Genomic DNA, 19,796 nt, shown 5'->3' with positions numbered 1-19,796 from the left:
CATTCCCAGACTTCTGTCTATGCCTTCCTAAGAGTTCACCCACCTTTTTCCTCCTCTTCCTCACTCTGAGAAATGGCCTCTTTCCCTTTACAATACCTGGAATCTGTCACACCTCGAGTGCTGGGTCTGGAGCACAAGGTAAGAAACCCAACAGAAAAAAGAGGTAACCCTGTGGCTCAATATTTATTGTCCATAAACGTCATTCCACAAAAATGGAAGTAAGCTTGCTTTCTTTCTGATCAAACTAGACTTTTCTTCATATTCAACTGAATTTATCCTTTTCTACAACTTAGGCTGTTTTTCTTGGATGAAGTGTCTGCATAACATCTTGTCAGACATACTCACCAACTTAATAACTACTTTGTGTGTTCCCAGATGCTACACAGCATTCAACAGCAACAGGAAAACATGGGCAAAATAAACAGAATTTTAACACTGTGAGGATTGGGAAAGGTCCTTGGCTAACACTTCTGTGACTGTACCAGAGTCAGAAAGTAAGGCATTTCTTAGCAGTTAGATGCAGATGTATAGGGAGGGTATTTCTAACCAGACTGGCAAGGACACCTGGTATGTGTTACATCCCACCCCAAGGATGGAGGAGGAAGGCAAATGAGTCACAAATACCCTCAGCTGGACCAAATCACACTCAAGGCCTCTGTTTAAACATTAGCTTTTATTAGAAGTATAGAAGGAATTACTCATAAAGGCTGATCCTCTGATTATAAAAGTCACAATACATTTATGCTCAAGGTGCACAAGCTGGGAAAATTCACTGTAAATTTTACATTATGACTTTAGGAAGAAAAAAGAGGACAGACTAGAGTAAAATTTAGATCACCAGGGCTGGGCCAGCTAACAGGGCATTTGGTGTGAAGAGAGAGCCCCACAAGCCTCACTGTGTGACTGCACTTACTAACCCCAGCACCTCTGGAATATCCTCTTAATTACCACATAATTTACTCTGGTTTGTCCCTGCTAACTATGTAAATTAGTACAAATGCTCCCGGGGGGGGGAGCAAATATTTTTTGTCATGAATTGGGTAGTGGTCACAATCTCCCCCCCTGCTGTCTTTATCTTTTCCCCACTTACTGCAGGTTTTGCTGACTTGATGCCTTATGACACCATGCTTCCTTTCTGAAGGCTCTTCCTCAGGATATTAATGGTTATTAAGATATTCCTCAACAATCATCCTTCTGTCATCAATCCCCTCCCTTTCCAAAAGGTTTAATTACAGGGAAGGGTTCATCAGTATTGCCCAGGGAGCCTCCAACCCTTTGCTCTCACCAAGTTCTGTCTCTCATCAGGACACACACCCTCCTCAGCAAATGATTCTTTGGTTCTTTGTCTTAGTGAAGCATCAGGACCACCACCAGCATGGACCTGTCCCTTCATTTGGTATCCAACAGTATGCTGTGCTGGGAGAGTGACATGAACAAAACCCACTTGAGCTCGTGTGAAATCTGCCAAAGCAACACTACCCCTTTTACAATTTAATTTTATAGACAAAGCAGCCTGTTGCTTTACATCAGAAGGTTCTGACATTTGATCAGATTTTGAACAGCCGGCATGAGCACTGGAATCTCCCAGATCCTCAAGTTAAACTTGGGACAAGGGAAGAGTGCAGTAGTTTCAAACACTGGTAAAATTAGGAATAGAAAAGGAAACATATTCACTTCTATGGCTGACAGGCAGCCCCAAAAATGGCTTACATATAGCACCAGGTGAGTGTGAAAATTAATTAAAAGCTGAAGATACAAAGAATAAAGCTTTCACAAATCAACTATTATTTTCTTTATTTTCTTATTAATCTAACAATATTGGTGTGAAGGAAATACTAGTGATTTACCCATTCTCCTCATAGGAGCTAATTTTAGAAGGGGTTTTGCCAGCTTTGAAAACATAAGGGTTTGCAAGTCACAACTGTCATACCCAAGATCAAGTATTTATTTTTGCTATTATAACTTGAGACTTTCTTTTACCTTTGAGTTCCTGACATCTCCCATTTCCTGTGCAATACAAGCACTGCTTTATTAAATTTATGAACAGCGGAAATTAATTTTTGGAGTAAAGCTTTTGCCATAACATCACATTAAGGAACAGCACCAGTTGCACTAGGAATCTGCTTAGAGATCTGCCCTGAAAATCTAACAATTTAGTGCAAAGAACATCACAACAAGAACTGAGGGTTACAAATGCTAGGACATTTTCTCTACCTACACTTGAAAATGAGACTGGCTGGGAACAATCAAATTTAGAGGCACAGCACACAGGGGTGTATCCCTGTGGATTTTGCAGTTCCTAATTTCCCTGATCTTTTTAAGCCCACCATCACTGGTCACCTAATCAGGTTAGGCAAAGGAAGTGGTTACAGTGGTGTGCTCCCTTCTGAAGGCAAAACAGGGTGTTAGGATAACAGACAAGTAGGTTTCTCAATAAAATATGTAAATAATCAAGTATGTGGATAACAGTTACATAAGGCTAGCAACTTACTTATTAGTAGGCATTATACTGGATTTCAAATAATGATTAAAATAATACCTATAGGAAATATGGTAAAGCAATGACTGCAGTCTCCAAAAGGATCAAGACTTAAAGTTAAGAATTAATGTACAGGGATTTGATACTTCTTACTCTCTTATGACTACAGCTGGGTAGCTCCTTTCCTCCTCTTGGGGAGCAGTCACTTGAGCAGGCATCCCCACTGGAGGGGGGAAGGCCCCCCCCACCTTCTAAGTGAAGTGTACAGGAGTCTCCCAAATCAAGAGATTGGCACAGCCTTTATAAAATGATTGGCTGCTGTCATTTAACTACTCAGGAAAACTCCAGAACCTACTGTTGGAAGACAGAAGGGAGACTAAGGAAAAGCCAAGAAAGCCTTTTCCCTCATTATACAAATTCTTATGTTCATCTGTCCATTCTAATCCGGTTTCTGTTCAGCCTGGCTGGAGCCACGCTGGGCTCCATGTTTTTCATCACAGGACAGCAGCTGGCACCACAGATCCCAGCTGGGTCTCCTAGTGGTACCTTCAAGGTTGTTACCAGTTCAAAGTTTGCTCTGCCCTTTGCTTCCCGGGGAAACTCTCCAACTCCAGGCTGAGGGCAGTGAAGCTGAGGGTGTGACACTGAGAGGCAGAGAGAAATGGAATCACAAAGGGAAACTGAGGCAGGCCCACTGAGGTGCTGCAAGTAAGAACAGAGTTTTCTAGCTCATCTGCTAAGTTTAGAAATAGAAACCAGAACGTGGATCTCCTATTTCAGCAAGCACATGCAAAGGGTCACTCAGTATCAGATATTTGAGTCAACGTGTGAAGGACAGGGCTGCTCCATGAGGGAGGACAACCTGGAAACTGAGGGCAACCATAACACAGGTAGTTGTAGAGGAAGTCAAAACTTAAGAGCTAGCAGCTTAAACATTAATAATAAATAGCCTGGACAGAGCATGTAGACTGTGGCATAGAAACTGTAACAACAAGCCAAACCACTAACTACAGAACCAGCTGGTTCTGACCTAAGAGAATCATAGAATTGGCATTGGAAGGGACCTCAGAGATCAAGTCCAACCCTTGATCCACTCCCGCTGCAGTTCCCAGCCCATGGCACTGAGTGCCACATCCAGTCTCTTTTGAAATATCTCCAGGGATGGAGAATCCACCCCTTCCCTGGGCAGCCCATTCCAATGTCTGATCACCCTCTCAGTAAAGAAATTCTTTCTAATGTCCAACCTAAACCTCCCCTGGCACAACTTGAGACCTCTTGTGCCCTCTTGTCTTGCTGAGAGCTGCTTGGGAAAAGAGCCCAACCTCCCCACGGCTCCAACCTCCTTTCAGGGAGTTGGAGAGAGTGATGAGGTCTCCCCTGAGCCTCCTCTTCTCCAGCCTCAACACCCCCAGCTCCCTCAGCCCTTCCTCACAGGACTTGTGCTGGATCCCTTCACAGCCTCCTTGCTCTTCTCTGGACCTGCTCCAGCACCTCAATCTCCTTCCTGAGCTGAGGGGCCCAGAACTGGACACAGGACTCAAGCTGTGGCCTCCCCAGGGCTGAGCACAGGGGCAGAATCCCTTCCCTGGACCTGCTGGCCACGCTGTTCCTGATACAGGCCAGGATGCCATTGGCCTTCTTGGCTACCTGGGCACACTGCTGGCTCATGTTCAGCTTCCTGTCAATCCAGACTCCCAGGTTCCTTTCTGTCTGGCTGCTCTCAGCCACTCTGTGCCCAGCCTGGAGCTCCCCATGGGGTTGTTGTGGCCAAATACGATACTGTGTAAGAAGGTGGCCACTTAGCAGCTTCTTAGTAATGAAACAGTAAAGAAATCAAACAAGCAGAACACAACAAGACCACCCTACATCTTAATATTACTATCATGTGAGGTATGGGTAACTCAAGATTGTGATGGTACAATGCCCAGGGATTTCTTTCTTTGGGGTCCCTCTTTGGTGGCACCCAGCTCTAGCTGTAGTGCTACTAATAAAAAAGCACTTTCATAAAGGTGTCTTTTGGCTTATGTGGAAACCTAGCAGTCAAAAGCCTGTTATGGCTGGCCTGCATCATTTCTACAACAGCAGGGATAGCAACCTCACCAAGGAGTGCAGACATGGTGACAGTAACCAGACCTGCCAGCAGCCCAACCCTTACCCAGACAACTGCACAGCAATGACCCAAGTTCAAGGCCAGGCCACAAAGTCAACTCAGTAAGCCAGCAGCAGCTGCATACAGCACCAAAACCAACCTGCCTCCAAAACCTCAGGAAAGGAACCTCTGGGCTGAGCTGCAGGACCAACAGGCAGTAAAGCAGTGGGTGGGGGTCCCAGGTGACACCGGGAAATTCAGGGCTGCTCAAGCTCTTACAACCCTGACTCACCCCACACTCAAACTGAGCATTCTTGTCACTCACTCACTTCTCTCCTTTCCTCTCTGGCCATGAAAACTAAACCACAAAAAATAAATTTGCAGGCAGATTTGCTTGTTTACCATGCAGTACCCACTGCCTTGATGGCACAAGCACGGACTCATGGCAGAGCTACTGGCACCACGTTCTGAGACCTATGCTCCAAACCTGCTTCAAACCTAGGAAGAAACCAGATTTGAAATCAAACGTCCAATTGCTCAGAGGGATGCACTCATTTGCAAACATTTCCAAACAAGGAGAGAAATGAAAAAAAGTCTGATCAAAAAAATCTCACCAGAGCCCAGGCAGAGTGTCGAGTGCCAGTAACTCATGCTTTCAGTGTTTTATTTGTGTATACATAAGACTGCAAGAAGGCGCACACGGATCACATCTCCTTGACCCCGAAGGCACAACTCCCAGATCCCACCCCGAAGGTACAGAGAGTAAACATTCTCAGCAGAGAAAAACACACCTCTCGAAGGCTGCCAAACAGCCAGGCATGCTAAAAGCTGGCCACCAGGACCTTCCCTGGATTCCGGACGGCGGTGAGGCCGCCTCACACAGCTCCTACACGATCCCCACTCCTCTCACACTCAAGATGGCGCCGCCCCCCTCAGCGCCGGAGGGAGCCAGGCGAGGCGGGAAGCATTCTGCCACAGCCTTACTACACCTGGGCTAGACAGGAGCAAACAGAGACCGCACACCCGCTCAAGAAAGCCCACAGGAGGCCTCTGAGCTTTAGGAGGGGGCAAACAGGATCATTCCCAAACACCGCCATGGCGACCGCCCCTACCCTCACCTCAGGCCGCGCCGCGCAGCATCCTGGGTAACGGCTTCTCACGTAACCCCGCCCCTCCGCGGCGGCGGCAGGCGAGAACCGCCCCTTTTCGCTTGATTGGCAGCTCTTTAGCAAATGAGCGTGGCGATCCGCGCCAGAAGGCGGGAAGATCTGCGCCGGTGCCCAATCAGAGGGCGGCACCTTCGGAAGGAGGCAGCGGGTTGGCGGACGCAGGCGTCGAGGCGCGTTTCCAAGGGGAAGGGAGAGCGGCGGTGCCTGTGTGCAGGGAGAGGAAGGCGGCTGCTCCGGAGCGGCTCCGGTCCGGCCCGGTCTGCCGTGGTCCGGCGGCAGCATGAGCTTGTCTTTGAGGTCAGTATGAGCCGGGTGGTTTTTCCCTTCGAACCCCAGGGGGTGGTTCTGGTGGGGGGCGGTGGGGCTTTCCCCCAGGACCCCGTCGCCCCCTTCCCCCCCAGGACCCCGTCGCGCCTCCCGCCCCCCAGGACCTCGTCGCCTCCCCCCTAGGACCCTGTCGTCCCCCCCCCCCCCCAGGACCCCGTCGCCCCCCGCCAGGGTCTCGTCTCCCCCCTCCCCCCCCCAGGGTCTCGTCTCCCCCCTCCCCCCCCCAGGGTCTCGTCGCCCCCCCCAGGGTCTCGTCGCCCCCCTCAGGGTCTCGTCGCCCCCCCCAGGGTCTCGTCGCCCCCCCCAGGGTCTCGTCGCCCCCCCCAGGGTCTCGTCGCCCCCCCCAGGGTCTCGTCGCCCCCCCCAGGGTCTCGTCGCCCCCCCCAGGGTCTCGTCGCCCCCCCCAGGGTCTCGTCGCCCCCCTCAGGGTCTCGTCGCCCCCCTCAGGGTCTCGTCGCCCCCCTCAGGGTCTTGTCGCCCCCCTCAGGGTCTCGCCTCAGAGCCTCTGGGGGGGCGGTGAGGCATCGCTTCCCCCCCCCATATCCCATCCCGAGGCCTCGCTGCCCCCTCAGTAACGTCCCGGGGAGATCCCGTTGGGAAGCGTTGGGGCCTGGACACCGTCGTGCTCCCGTGAAGGTCAGTCATAGGGTTTATCCGCTTGTGTCTGATCCCCTCAGGGGGGGTCGTGGGCGGCCGGGGTGGATCAGGCGTCTGCTCACTGAGGGGGGACAGGTCCTGTGGCAGCTGTCTTGGGAGAGGTTTCCCTCTGGGTTGTCTGAAGTAATAATCCTTCAAAAAGGCTTTTAATAGTCGTTAAGTTAGACTGTTGTGTTTTGTTTTAATTCGTGTTCAGTAACAGTTTTATAACGGTTTCCCACCTTACAAATTCCATACCTGGCAATTTTTTGTTTGATTAATATACTTACATGGCAGATTTGAGCCTTACCTTTCCAGTCTGAGAGCTTCAGTCTTCATAAAAGTAAAAAGTAGTTGTAGAAGAACACTTGCATTTAATTATTGTCCTGCCTTCTGAAAAAGTTATTACGTGCTAAACAGTAAGTAAACACTTGAGAGGCTGTATCCTTCTTCCAGATGAGTTCAGTGTTAATCTGCTTTCAGGCTCCTAAATGGATTTCATCATCCCAGCTCACAACCCAGGGGCTTTCTGGATCTGAGATACTCTCCCCATCATAATTATGTAGCCATAGTTCTTCCAAAAGCTACAGTAATCCAAAGCTTGTGTGAAATCAAACTGTCCCAATTGGTCTGCTAAGGACCTTTCATGCTTTGGGGATACTCTGGTCTGAAGTAGGTCCAGCCTGTGCTTTTCGTGCCTCAATTTGGAATTTTTACACTGTAACTTCAATGGTTGTTGGCAGCTGAATCTCAGCAGTGTGTTTAATCTTTGGTTTCAACTAAAATTAGCAAATCCTTAACAAACGAGAAAGAAAAGCATCCCGTTGCAGGAGATTTGAAAAAGAAATATCCTTGAAAAACAGCTTTCTGTTCACTCATCAGTGATTTTTATGCATTTCACAGTAGGTGACACAGCATGCATTTTATTTCTAGTGCCAAGAGACAAATGTAAAAAGCCTTCCTCTGAGAGCATCACATAAATTGTATAGGAAGGTCAGACTTCTGAAAGTCATTTAGTCCATCTTTCTTCTCTAAGCTGAATGAGCTCTCTGAGCATGTTTTCCACCTGGGGTCCAAAAATTCCTGACAATGCAGACTCCTCAGTCCCCCCCGTGCATCTGATCCAGCACATAACCACTTCCATCAGGAAACATGTCTCACCTGAGAAGCAGCTGAAGTTTGTCCTGCATTTTGTAGTTGTTGTCTCTTCTCCTTTCACTGAGCTCCTCTGAGGGGAACCTGACCCTCTCTTCTATGTCAAAAACCTCTAGACAGCCCCCTCACCCTGCTCCAAACAAACCCAGCTCCCTCAGACCCTCTCTGCAGCACCATCAGGCACAGCAGTCAGGCTTAAACCTTAAGCTGTGTCCTCTACATCTAGCACTGGGGTGTCCCCCAGTGGACACAGAAAATCTGCTGTGTCCTAATGGTCCCAGAATGGAGAGAATTTACCACTGACAATTTGCCATGCTCATCACAGGCTCCTGCTGAGCTTCACCCATGTCCACTTTTTCCAAGAGTGAAGCTGGAGTACTGTAACAGTCTTAGTTGATAATACCTGTTACCTCAAAATACAACTTTTTTTCTTTTTTTAAGAGTTTTTGGTCTGAAGTGGACATCATCCAAGCAATTAGCCTGGATACAGCAGTCAGCCTCACGGATGTGAATAAAGCACAGTTAAGCAAAATTCACACTACCAGTGCAAAGCTTCTTAGCAGTGCCATCCTTCCCAGTTAGTTTTTTTTCAGCTGTTCCTGGTACATGAATCAGGTTTTCTGTCTCTTAGGTGAAAATCTTATCTTGTTTCTAGACTTGTCAAGGAAAAGTGGGCTGTCTTTAAGCAAGGTTTGCTGGTTTGGGGGCTTGTCTTTTTTTGTGTATGCCAAAAATGGAGCAAAAAGTCTTTAGAACAGTGTGTGTGTGATCTAAAGGATTTAAATCCATAAATGACATTTGTCTAAGAACTGTTACTGGTAACAAAGCCAATTTGTGGCACCTAATGACCACTTCAGTAGCCAGGCAAGCCTTTGTCAGGCCTCATAATAACCTTTGAAGCTACAGATAAGAAAAGAAGTCATTTTAACAGCTACCTAACCTCTAGTATTTCTTTTTCCTGCCCTCTTTCTTTTTCTGTTATTTGTTAAAACACCTGTGCTGATTTGGATGGGAGGGTGGAGGTATCGCTCAGCTTTCACAAAGGAATTATATATTTCAAGTATTATTTTAAGCTGATAGGACAAGCTGGCAAAAAAGGGAATAGAGAAAGAGGTGATCTGTGTATTTATGGTGAGTTTCTTACTGGTAGAAAATGTTTATTTACATTGGTATCTTTTCAGTAGAAATCAATTACACTTAATTTCTTTCTCTTTATATAGGAGTGAGCTTTCAGTAGACAAAACCAAAAAGAAGAGGAGAAGAGAACTGACTGAGGAACAGAAGCAAGAAATTAAAGATGCCTTTGAGTTGTTTGATACAGATAAAGATAGAGCGATAAATTACCATGAGTTAAAGGTAAAAGTTTTATTGTTTTTCTTTTCTTAATTTAAACAAATTAATGGCAAGTAATAATTATATGTGTTTTGTAGTGAATTTTTAAGATTTTAGCAGTGTCTCTAAAGAAGTGCTAAGAAGCATTTGGTCCAGAAAATGCAAAGGGTAGTTATTTCACTGTAACTTGATGTTTCTTTTGCTGATAGTAATTTTAGTTGATTTTAGTTCTTTCCCTTCTGTTAGTTTTATTTGTTATTGTTGCTAAACCACTAATATGCACCTTCTTTCTTAAGCAAGAAAGTAGTTACTGCAAATAAAAAGCCTGTTAAATCCCAGATGTTAATCTTTCTATATGGTTGCACTTCCATTTTATTCCAAAAGGTGGCAATGAGAGCCTTGGGTTTTGATGTGAAAAAAGCTGATATACTGAAAATACTTAAAGATTATGATCGAGAAGCAACGGGCAAGATCACCTTTGAAGATTTTAATGAAGTTGGTATGTGTTTGGTTATGTACCTTTAGAGAAATTTATCATATAGTAATAATTACACTTTGGAAGCGGTACTTTTATACTTTTTTAGTTATCTAGTACTGGTAAGAAATGGGAATGGGAGATTTCATATTTTTCTTGCTAAAAGTCAGTAGTGGAGGAAAACAGAACTCTGTGTTCTGAATATTCAGTTTTACATGTAGGGTTGAAAGCTGCAGTGTAAAAGGAAATAAGTGTATACCTAGTGCTAATGTTTTTCAAATTTAAATAAAGGAATAAGTGCTAACCTAAAATGTAGCTCTTCTAGTGTTGTTTATAGATTTTGTACAATTCTTCCTGCTGTGGAAAAGCTGTTTGGCTTGGAATTTCATGTGAAGGAGTATATCCACAGTGTAAACAGAATGCAGACTTCATATATAACAAAAATAAGAGAAATTGAAGCAGATGTTAGATATTGTACTTGAGGGATCTTCAGCAGTTGATAAAAACAATAGAATTTCAGTAGGCTGTTTCTTCCATCTGAAGGTTGTGTATTGCACAGTTTGACATACTTTGAGTATATAGTGATCTGCAGAATTGCTGAAGATTAAATGTCTGAAAAATTTTTTCCTGTTACACAGTATTTATTCTTTTGCATACAATTTGTGTTTGCAAAAAAAAATGCTGTGCAGGATTCCTCTAACATGTATAGCTGTATGTCTGTTTCATTATTACAGTTCATGTGTTCAAGGTATTAAATTTATGTAAATTTTCTGAAAAAAACAACAGCAAAAAGCACCAAAAACCCCCAAATAAACTAAAGAGCACTAAAACCCAAAGCAAAGGGGTGAGAAGCAAGGAAGATTTTTGTGGAAAGCACAAGGTGTCCTTGGATGGCAATTGGACCTGTCCCAAACCTGGAATTGGATTTGAGTGCTGCTATGACACAATGTAACCTTGACACAGAATTAAACAAAGTTAGGGTTTCTAGAAGAAAGAAAGGGAGTTGGGAAAATAGGTTATAGAAACTTTGATTGTGAAGAGCTGATGAATGTACTAAAGCAATTTTTGAGCCAGCAGTTGTTCACAATTTATCTTTATTTATGGTTTTAAAGGTAGGAACGGCCCATCTGAAATGTATAGTTATATTTTGTCTAATTTTATACAATCATTGTATTTAGGGACATGCAGTTTTATTGTTCTTCAGTTAGTGTTGCAGTTGCCTTTTTGCCACAAAAGGTGGAATTTTTCAAATAATGTAATGCTGTCAAGCATCATAGTTGTTTAAAATGAAAATACTTTAAATTTAGTGTACATCTGAGGGATTTATGTAGGCATATAAACTTCATTGCTGTCGTGAGCTTATATAAGCTTGAATATAATTTTTCCTGTCAAGTGTGAAAAGCCAGAGCAGGCATTTCATCTGCAGGTTGTCACAGATGCTAAGGGGCTCTCAGTGCACAGACTGGATTGGTGTGTTTTTAATATATGTTTTTAATGACTTGATGAAAGTCATAAAGAGGAAACCTTAATACAAGACTAGCAGCTACAAAGATGTGATGATACTTACATCTGGGTCCAGAAATGTCTCAAATAATTAATAAGAAAATACTTTATGTGGCAGGTTTGTCTTTTTTGTTTCAGAATCTGAAAAAAAGTATAATAAAAACTAATGAATTATTTCAGAATTAACACCTTGCAGTTCATAGCATTGTCCTATTCACAACCCCTGGGTTTAGAAAGGTTTTTTTGGGTTGAAGGTGTCCCTGCTTACTGCTTACTTTAGAGATCCCTTCCAACCAAAATAATTCTGTGATTCTATGAAATAGGTTGGCTTGTGTATACTTTTAATTCCTATTAAAAAGTTTATTTAAATTTAGACTCTTGGCAAATTGCCACCTAGCTTTCCATTCCTACAGGTTTGTCCCAAAGAGAAATCTGTTTGGGAAAAGAGAAATAAGAAGGAGAGGTCAGGTAACAGCCAAAAAAATTATGCATATTGAAATGGAATAGTTAAAAGTGAAAGAACAGGTGAAATCTGAAGTGAGTGTTCATGTTGCCTCAGTTTGCTAAGGTAATTCCAAGTTCTCTTCAGAAAAAAAAAAAATAATTTCCAAGTTTTTCTTCAGAATTTTGATGTCTAACTTAAGTCTCCTTACAGTGACAGACTGGATACTGGACAGAGACCCACAGGAGGAAATACTCAAGGCATTCAAACTGTTTGATGATGATGACTCTGGTAAAATAAGTCTGAGAAACCTGCGCCGGGTTGCTAGAGAACTGGGTGAAAATATGTCTGATGAAGAACTACGAGCCATGATAGAAGAGTTTGATAAGGATGGAGATGGAGAAAGTATGTTAGCAAACAAAACCCCATATCCCCATACAATCTGTTCTTAATTTTCTCCTCTTTTTATGCTCATTTTGTGAAAGTGTCCTGTTTGGTTTCATTCTAAGTAACTTCTAGCTCAAAGTTTAGCTTGCAAATAATCAAAAGTGGGTTTGTTTTTTTTTTGACAGCTTCTCAACCTGGAAGCACATCCTGGGATCTAAAAATCAATTGATTTCTGAAGCTCATTCATCACCACTACCTCTTATTCAGCCTGTGTCTATTGAAAATGTAGCTGAAGGTGGAAGTAATTGAGCTGGTACATGGGATATTCCATGTGCCTAAATTACATTTTTATTTTCCTGTAAAGCGGTGAAAGGATTAAAGTGCAGAGAGAAACTCTTCTGCTCACCTAGTCAATATTTATTAAAGTGGTGATGTGTCATTTTTCTGATTTCAGCATGTTAGATATGGACCATTAAGCTAATAAGTCATATTGGATGTACCCTTACCCTGATAAGAATCAGCTTGGGTGGATCTTTAATGTCCTTCTGGACTTATGAGTGCTGAGGAACATAGCATGAAGAATGGTTATGGGCAGCTGACAAGGTCCACAGAGAGTGTGCTGCAAAAGGGATTTATTAGCTAGTTAAAGAATGAATTAACAAATCCTGTTTGATACGCTTATTAAGTCTTCATGAGCACTGAACTTAGAGTTTATTTCATAAACTTGAAAATACCCTTACGTTTAGAGCAGAAGCCTTATTATCTGAATTTTAGGGACCACTTACTTGCAACCATATACATAAATGCTACATTTTTAACAGTCATCAAAATCTCTTTCTCAGTTTTTCTTTCAGTATGGTGACTCAGATGTCTGAGATTTCACTAGCAGTTCATCACCTTTTCCAGTTACAATAGTATTTCTACTTGTGAACCACCCCATCTGTTGGACTCAAAACTCTCACTAATGGAAAAAAAACCTGTGTTTTGTCAGCTTTGTGACAGACACTCTGCCCTTCCATGATGTTTGAGTTAGATGTTATCCACACCTAGGTGTACAAGTACTCAAATACTGAAACAAGTGCTTTTCTTTCAAGAGGAAGAGCAGGAAATTTTAAACATGGTCAGTGGTGTGGAAGTAAAAATTTTTTTTTTTTTTTTTTCCTGTTGTATTGGTGTAAATTGTGTCTGGAGGAAAAGATAGTGGAAGGTCAGGACAAAAATATTCATTTAGGTGTCTGTTATTTTTCTTGCTGCTTAGATCCTACTGTTTGGTCAGATTTTCTTGAACCTGTGCATTATGTTTTCTGCAGGGTAATTGAAAGACATTTATTTGCCTTCTTTTCAGTTGCTTTTTAGGAGGCAAGGGAATGCTCCTTTTTTCTCAGTCCATTAGATTAATTACTAGCCTATGAAGATAGTTTAATTTTGAGCTTGTTTGGCTTTTAACAGGAAGAGTTGTAAGGACTTTGCATTACTAGCTTTGCTTTTTTTCATGATTCATTTTACTTTTTTTCCACTTTTTTTTTTTTTTTGATGTGTAGCTGGGGAGGTGACTGAGAGTAGAAGTAATCTGCAAGGACATTTTGTTCTGTGTCACCCTCCTGGAGCTGCCAGCTGAGATGTCAGAATCATGGATGGCTTTCTGTCATGTGGCTATTTGGTAGCTGCAAATTGAATGCAGACCATTAGCTGCTTCAGGGTTGCTGAGTCACAATTATTTTGGGTCAGTGATACATTTTTATATTCAAATTGATCTGCTAAAAGTGGGTGGCTCAGTTTCTTATTCATCCATTCATTCTCTTTGTTAGAGCAGTCAACCATGATATTGAATATGGAAGATTGACAGCATAATGTTTGTATGTGATGCTGCTAATCCTTAAGGTTCTGTGTGTTTTCTGTTCTTAAAAGAAAACTGGTGCTGTTTCTTGCTTTTTAAGATCCATTCTGAAAAAGTAAATAATCCTGTGAATCACTGTTCCATTTAACTTTAAACATCTGGGTCACGCAGCAAATCTTGCTGTCATCTAATTCTCCATATTTTCCTGTCAAGAAAAAAAAAATCTGAAACTGTCAGAAGGTAGCATTTTGAACTGATTTTTCAAATATAGGAATAACACCAGTTCTGGATAAAAATCCTTTTTATCTTTGAGAAATTGTTTTGTTCACAGTGAAATAATTTTGTGTGATACCAGGCTACTTAGATCCCTGTGTTTCCAGTGAAACCTCTGATTTGTATTGGTACACTGTACATAAGTTTCTGTAGAACAAATTATTTATTACATATTGCTGTCTGCCTTAAAAAGGTTAATAGCCTTATTTTTTATTTTATTTATTAATTTTATTATTTATTTTATTTATTTATTTTAGGGTCTTAGGAATTATTTCTGGTTTGGGACATGAGTATTTTCAGAAGCTCCTTTCTGTCAGATCAAGCAGTTTTTCCTCATCTTGTCTGGGTGCATTTCTAGTAGACATGATCCAGTCTTAGGTTTCAGATTTTGGCACAGAATTAGGAAAAGTACCAGGTTCCCCTGAAATAATATGCTGCTCTAACTCTCCAAAGTCCAAGTCAACATTTTCTTAATATTAACTGTGATATCATTTTGTTCTTTTATGATCAGTTATGTAATGGAAGCAAGGGAAGTACGACCCTAGGAAGTACTATGTGATTGCTTCTAATTTCATTGTGTTTAATTTAGAATTTGTTCACAAGTCTGAAGAGGATTAACTGGGTTACTGGGAATTGTAATTACCCTTCTCTTTGCAGTTTGAAAGTTAAAAAAAATTGTTTGCCATTGCGTTTCCACTCAGCAGTGTTGCTTAACTAAGTTGTTTTGAACTAGAGAATGTTTTTGGGAGGACATTTGTGCAGCCATTGTGCTGTAAAATGTTTATTTTTTTTTAAAGTCATACAGACAATATGGTGTTTATGTGTAGTTAAACGTGATGTAGCTATACCAGGGACTGATAGTTCAGAGCTAGACTAAATCTTCATGGTTCACATTTTTTTTCATGTGTTGCAATAGAGCAGACTTAAGGTTTTGTTTTGTTGTTGGTGGTTTTTTTTTAATTCTTTAACATAGCTGAACTAGTTTAATTTTCTTTATCTGTAGATGTAGCTTATACTTTGTAGTTCAATTTATTTAGGAACAGCTTAGGCACATTGGCTGGGACAGATGATTGTCAGGGAGAATTCTTCATGAGTGTCTGGTCTTTTCCATACTACTGACTTATTCTAATCACTCTCCACTACAGTAATTAATTGCAGAGTGAATATGTTCATTGGTTAACTCTTTTATAGTGGCTCTGTTTTAGCATATGACTAAGGTCAATAGCTCAGGTATAAGTGCAGCAAAATAATTAATGACTGCTAATTAAGTTATTATTATGACTTAATTTCTTCAAGTACATTTGTGTAAAATTTCTGTTAATTATAACTTTTAAATGAAGAAAGTTCAGATGGGGAAGAGCTTGTCAAAAGTACATTTTAATTCTAGCTAATTTATGGAATCATTACTAAATGATCTCAGAATTCATTTTGTATTTGGCAGGCAAGTGTTACAGGTTTGAAAGAGGAATACTGTGGCTTGGGGTGGGGAGTGCTGGACATAAATGTCTGTATCATGATATTAAGAATAAAACCAAATCTGGTGTAACTGGAGCTGTAGCACTGTTGCTTGAGGAGAATTTACTATATTTTCTGTACTTCTAAATTATTTTCATAAATCTTTTAAAATGATAATAAAGTGTTAAGTTTTTGCATAGCCATCTTTTTACATACTTTTCTCAGCTTTTTCTATCTTGCTTTACATTTAGAACATTTTTTACTTTTGTAATTAGAAATAAAAGTTTGTTATATGTGACCTAGATTCTGTCTTAAGTAGTCTAAATAATAGAGTTTACATTCTGTCTTTTGCTTTTCTTTAAAAAAAAATATATGTGCAAAGTGTCTTGTTCTAGAAACAAAAATCCAAACTTTTAAACCCTGATTAGTAACAGTTCAGACATAATAAATACTAAGTGGGAGACCTTTAAATAAGAAGCATAAAACCATAATGCCCCATTTTCTTTTATGGTTTGTGGATGTTTGCTGTGTGACTAATGATTTTCTCTCTTTCTACAGTCAATCAAGAAGAGTTCATTGCTATTATGACTGGAGATATTTAGCATCAGAAGAACTGAACTCACTCAGCACAAAGGGGAGGAATCACTGGCAGCTTCCATTACAATGTTTTATATTTTCATTTATTTCTGTAGCTGCAGTAATGCAGAAAATTAATTCCCTCACAGGACCAAACTAAAGGCAGGTTTTATGCACTGATAGTTCACTACTTTGTATCATTAAGTATTATCAGTAGAATAATTGATAGAGCATTTCAGAACAAATAAGTAATGCTGCATTTCAGAATGTTTGAGTACTCATTTGTAAAATAGCCTTGTATAGGATTTTTAAATTGTATCATATTATAAAACCCTTTTGAGGTTGACTTTGTGTTAGCATTAGCTGTGGCCTTAGTTTTGATACATAATGTTTGACAAACTTCCATTTAAATAAAATATTCTTTACTCTTGGTATTTGAAAGTCTTATTTTTGGTGTTTAACCTGGACTATCGTGTAAAATCCTTCAGGAGAAATAATTTATTTTATTTAGTGGTTTCTGCTTTCACTGATGATGTCATTGTCTTCACAGCTACCAGAACTGTAGGTACTGAAGAAAGAGGTGACAGCTGCATGAGTTAAGCACATTTTTCATAGTTTATCACCATGAATAGCTGCCTGCCCTTTGCTATGACACAGGTAATAGTGTAATAAATGGTATCTTTAAGGATGCAAGATGGTTGCTCATTTAATGTTACCATTCATCTAGAACAGTGAAAGTATCAACTCTGAATGTTTTGTAGGACCCTCCTATTTCTGTGCTTTTTGGTAGTTCCCTTGTACATCACAAATAACAGATCCTGGGTTTTTTTCTTTTCATTCTTTGTGTGATAGCAGGAGGAGGAAGAGGAGGAAGGGAGTAGCTTGGTGGCACATTTAAATCCTGTCTGTTAGAGATTATTAGTAAGGTTTGTCAGTTATCATTACAGATTTAAAAGCTGCACTGTGAATGTGTTTCTCATTTCTACACTTGCCAAAGTGGGTTAGTGTCAAAATACTCACCTGGAGTACCTGGGACAAGTGCTTCTCTATTGCTTCTGCTCTGGAGGGCAGTGGTGTCTGATGGAGAGGTCCAGAATGGCAGCTAGGGGAATGTCCTCATCCATTACACTAAAATCCACTTCTTTAAAGAGTTTGCAGTAGGAACAGTTTAAGTGTGCCACCTAGTCTTATCACTTCCCTAATTCTGTGTAGCTGAGGAAATTCAGAACCTCTGAACAGGTTAAAATAACACTTCAGGGTGCACGATGTACCAAATTTTACTCTGCTGACGTGTTCTAGAAGAGTCTTTTCAATACTGAGTTTGTCACGTCAAACACTTTGTGTTTAGTCATGGGAGAATTAGGTAATGAGTGCTCAGAAAATGCCAGCATGAAGGTCACATATGTCTCATCGTGTGGAGGCTCTGTTTTTGAGTTCTTGACCACCTCCAGAGTGCTTTGGTGACGTGGCCATCTTCACCACATTGCAGCAGAGCCTTGCTTAACCATAACCCTTGGAACTCAGCAAAGAGGAAAAGGAAAACCACAACAGCTTGGCTGGCAACAGAAGCAGAGGCCAGACAGGCAGTTTGTGAGAGGATGTTTGAGCAGAGAGGCACTGGGATGAGACCCAGCTGGTCCTGAGCTGGGAGCAGAGGGACAAGGAGTCCACGCTGAGCCACAGGTCTGTGTGAGAGGAGCAGGAGCAGCATCCCAAAGGGGAGGACATCAGCATCCACATGGTTCTCCCTGCCCCTGTAGCTCTTCACTTCCACTGTGGCTGCAGCTCCACAGGACACTGAACAAGGACAGGTTTTGGCATGAAGCTGTGTGGACAAATCCTTCAACTTTCAAACTTTTAGCTAGTGTTGCAGCATAAGTGGAGTTCTGGGATGTCACAGCATAGCAAACCAAGCAGAGGTTTTTTAATCACAAATTATACTACAACTAAGGAATGAGGACAATAAGCACTAAATCCTGCTGCCTTGTGGAATGCCTCTAGTTGCATATAACCTTTCCCATGGTTGGATTTTTTTTGTTGGCACACATTTGATGATGCACTGCTCACATAAGCAAGCCTCTACTTGTTTGTGTCAGGCTAGGTTCAACTACTTAAGTAGATCAAGCAGCTGTGAGTTCAGCTTGCCTTGTGGTGCATTCTACCATGTCTGAAATAAGAGGTACTTCATTTTCCTTTGACTTTTCAATTAGGTGAAGAGTTTGTAGATGATGGTGTCTGGCATGAGCAGAACTTTTGCAGATGTCATTATCTGTAGTGCTCTTGCAGTGGGGTAACTGCCAGTGAAGTAATTCTGTAGGGATGTCAGGAATGTCCTTGAGTAACAAAAGAGAAATGATTCCATAGAGGGGAAATAGAGGTGAGTCAGTGTTCTGAATGTTTCTACCTGCCCTAAGATGCACTGAGGAAAATGCCAGACAAATCCATTTGGACAGTGCCATTAAAATGTCACACACCTTTCACAGAAAATCAGTAGAAACATCATAAACATCTTGAGAATCTGCAAGAATCTTTACTTTTATGGTAGCACAAGTTGTTCATCTCCTGTAAAACTGTTGCTAAGCAAACTGAACATGTTGGCAATTACCAGCAGTCAGAAGTGATAGCTCTCAGGATATAAAAGTGAGAACTTTCCATATGTAGGTCTTTTCAAAACAACGTGTGAACGTTCAGCTGCTGGAGGTTGTATTTCCCACTTTTTAGCTTGTATTAATTTGAAAACCACTTATAAAGGAGTATTTAAATAAATTCCAAGTAAATAAATTTAAAGGGTTAATTCCTTTAAAATACTCTTCCTGAAGGAATGAAGAATGGGCACAGAAAAAGACTTTTTTACTAAAAGAGGCCCATTTCCAGCTAGGTAGCTAGAGAGCGCTTTATGAATAAGATTGCCCAGAATCTTTTACAGAAATACTTGTTACAATATCTGGGTAAGCTTTTATTTTTTTGCTGCAGAGGATAATTATGAATGCATAATAAATTATAAAAATTTCATAATGAACTTCTGAAAGGGTCAGTTTTTTTTGTTTTGTTTTCTGTGGTCTTTTTGTTTTGAGGATGTGATCTTAAAATTTCACACAGAATAAAGTCTATTTTGTTTATTTGGCCTGTTTTTTGTGGTGGTTTTTTTGGGTTTTTTTGTGGTTTTTTTGTTTCTGGTTTTTTTTTGTTTTGTTTTGTTTTTGGTTTTGTTGGACAACTTGTGTTGGCAGAAATTTGCTGTAATTTACACCAGAAACTCATAACTTTTCTTGGTTGAAGGCTTTTTCAGATGTTGGAAGGAGCCCATCCCAGGAGGCAGCAAGGTTGCAACACAGCAACTGTCCCAACTATATAATGCAAATTTAATATAGGAAAGAAGTGTCTTAGAAAACAATTAACTATTGAAAAGGAGTTGTGCAAGTTCATATAACTATAGATCTGTTTGAATCCCGCTGTGAAAAAAGGTACTAGTGTCTGGAGCTGTGTGAGTAAAATAATTATATCTGTTTATAATGGCTGCCACATTTATAAAAATCGTTGCATTGCTAACATCTAATTAATTACCTTGTGAAACACTGAATATCATGACTAGGAAAGGTGGTGGTGTGACTCATTCTTGTGAAAAAAGATTTAAAAAAGTAATTTTTGCCTTTCCTATACA

The 19,796-nt window shown here is 41.1% G+C and overlaps 1 protein-coding gene and 1 long non-coding RNA gene across 2 annotated transcripts; one reads left to right on the top strand and one right to left on the bottom strand.

The window, feature by feature from the left end:
- Nucleotides 1–653: 653 nt before the first annotated feature.
- LOC139790404 (uncharacterized) lies at nucleotides 654–5,761 on the bottom strand. The gene is made up of 2 exons (XR_011723477.1): nucleotides 4,971–5,761; nucleotides 654–3,348 (listed from the first exon to the last, which is right to left on the bottom strand). It is a non-coding gene; the product is annotated as an uncharacterized lncRNA (long non-coding RNA).
- A 118-nt stretch (nucleotides 5,762–5,879) lies between these two features.
- CETN3 (centrin 3) lies at nucleotides 5,880–16,569 on the top strand. The gene is made up of 5 exons (XM_071732213.1): nucleotides 5,880–6,034; nucleotides 9,076–9,211; nucleotides 9,572–9,686; nucleotides 11,821–12,012; nucleotides 16,118–16,569. Exons 1-5 carry the CDS (start codon nucleotides 6,018–6,020, stop codon nucleotides 16,159–16,161), a joined length of 504 nt encoding a protein of 167 aa, XP_071588314.1. The 5' UTR covers nucleotides 5,880–6,017; the 3' UTR covers nucleotides 16,162–16,569.
- Nucleotides 16,570–19,796: the final 3,227 nt, after the last annotated feature.

The sequence above is a fragment of the Heliangelus exortis genome, chromosome Z (genome assembly GCF_036169615.1).
Source record: "Heliangelus exortis chromosome Z, bHelExo1.hap1, whole genome shotgun sequence".
In the NCBI taxonomy this organism is placed as follows: Eukaryota; Metazoa; Chordata; class Aves; order Apodiformes; family Trochilidae; genus Heliangelus; species Heliangelus exortis.
This window is presented reverse-complemented; position numbering and strand designations above follow the sequence as displayed.

What these genes read in the sequence shown, in the direction of transcription:
- CETN3 (XM_071732213.1), top strand. An exon ending in TAAATTACCATGAGTTAAAG is followed by an intron (nt 9,212 to 9,571) that starts GTAAAAGTTTTA and finishes TTATTCCAAAAG; the next exon opens with GTGGCAATGAGAGCCTTGGG. An exon ending in TGAAGATTTTAATGAAGTTG is followed by an intron (nt 9,687 to 11,820) that starts GTATGTGTTTGG and finishes GTCTCCTTACAG; the next exon opens with TGACAGACTGGATACTGGAC.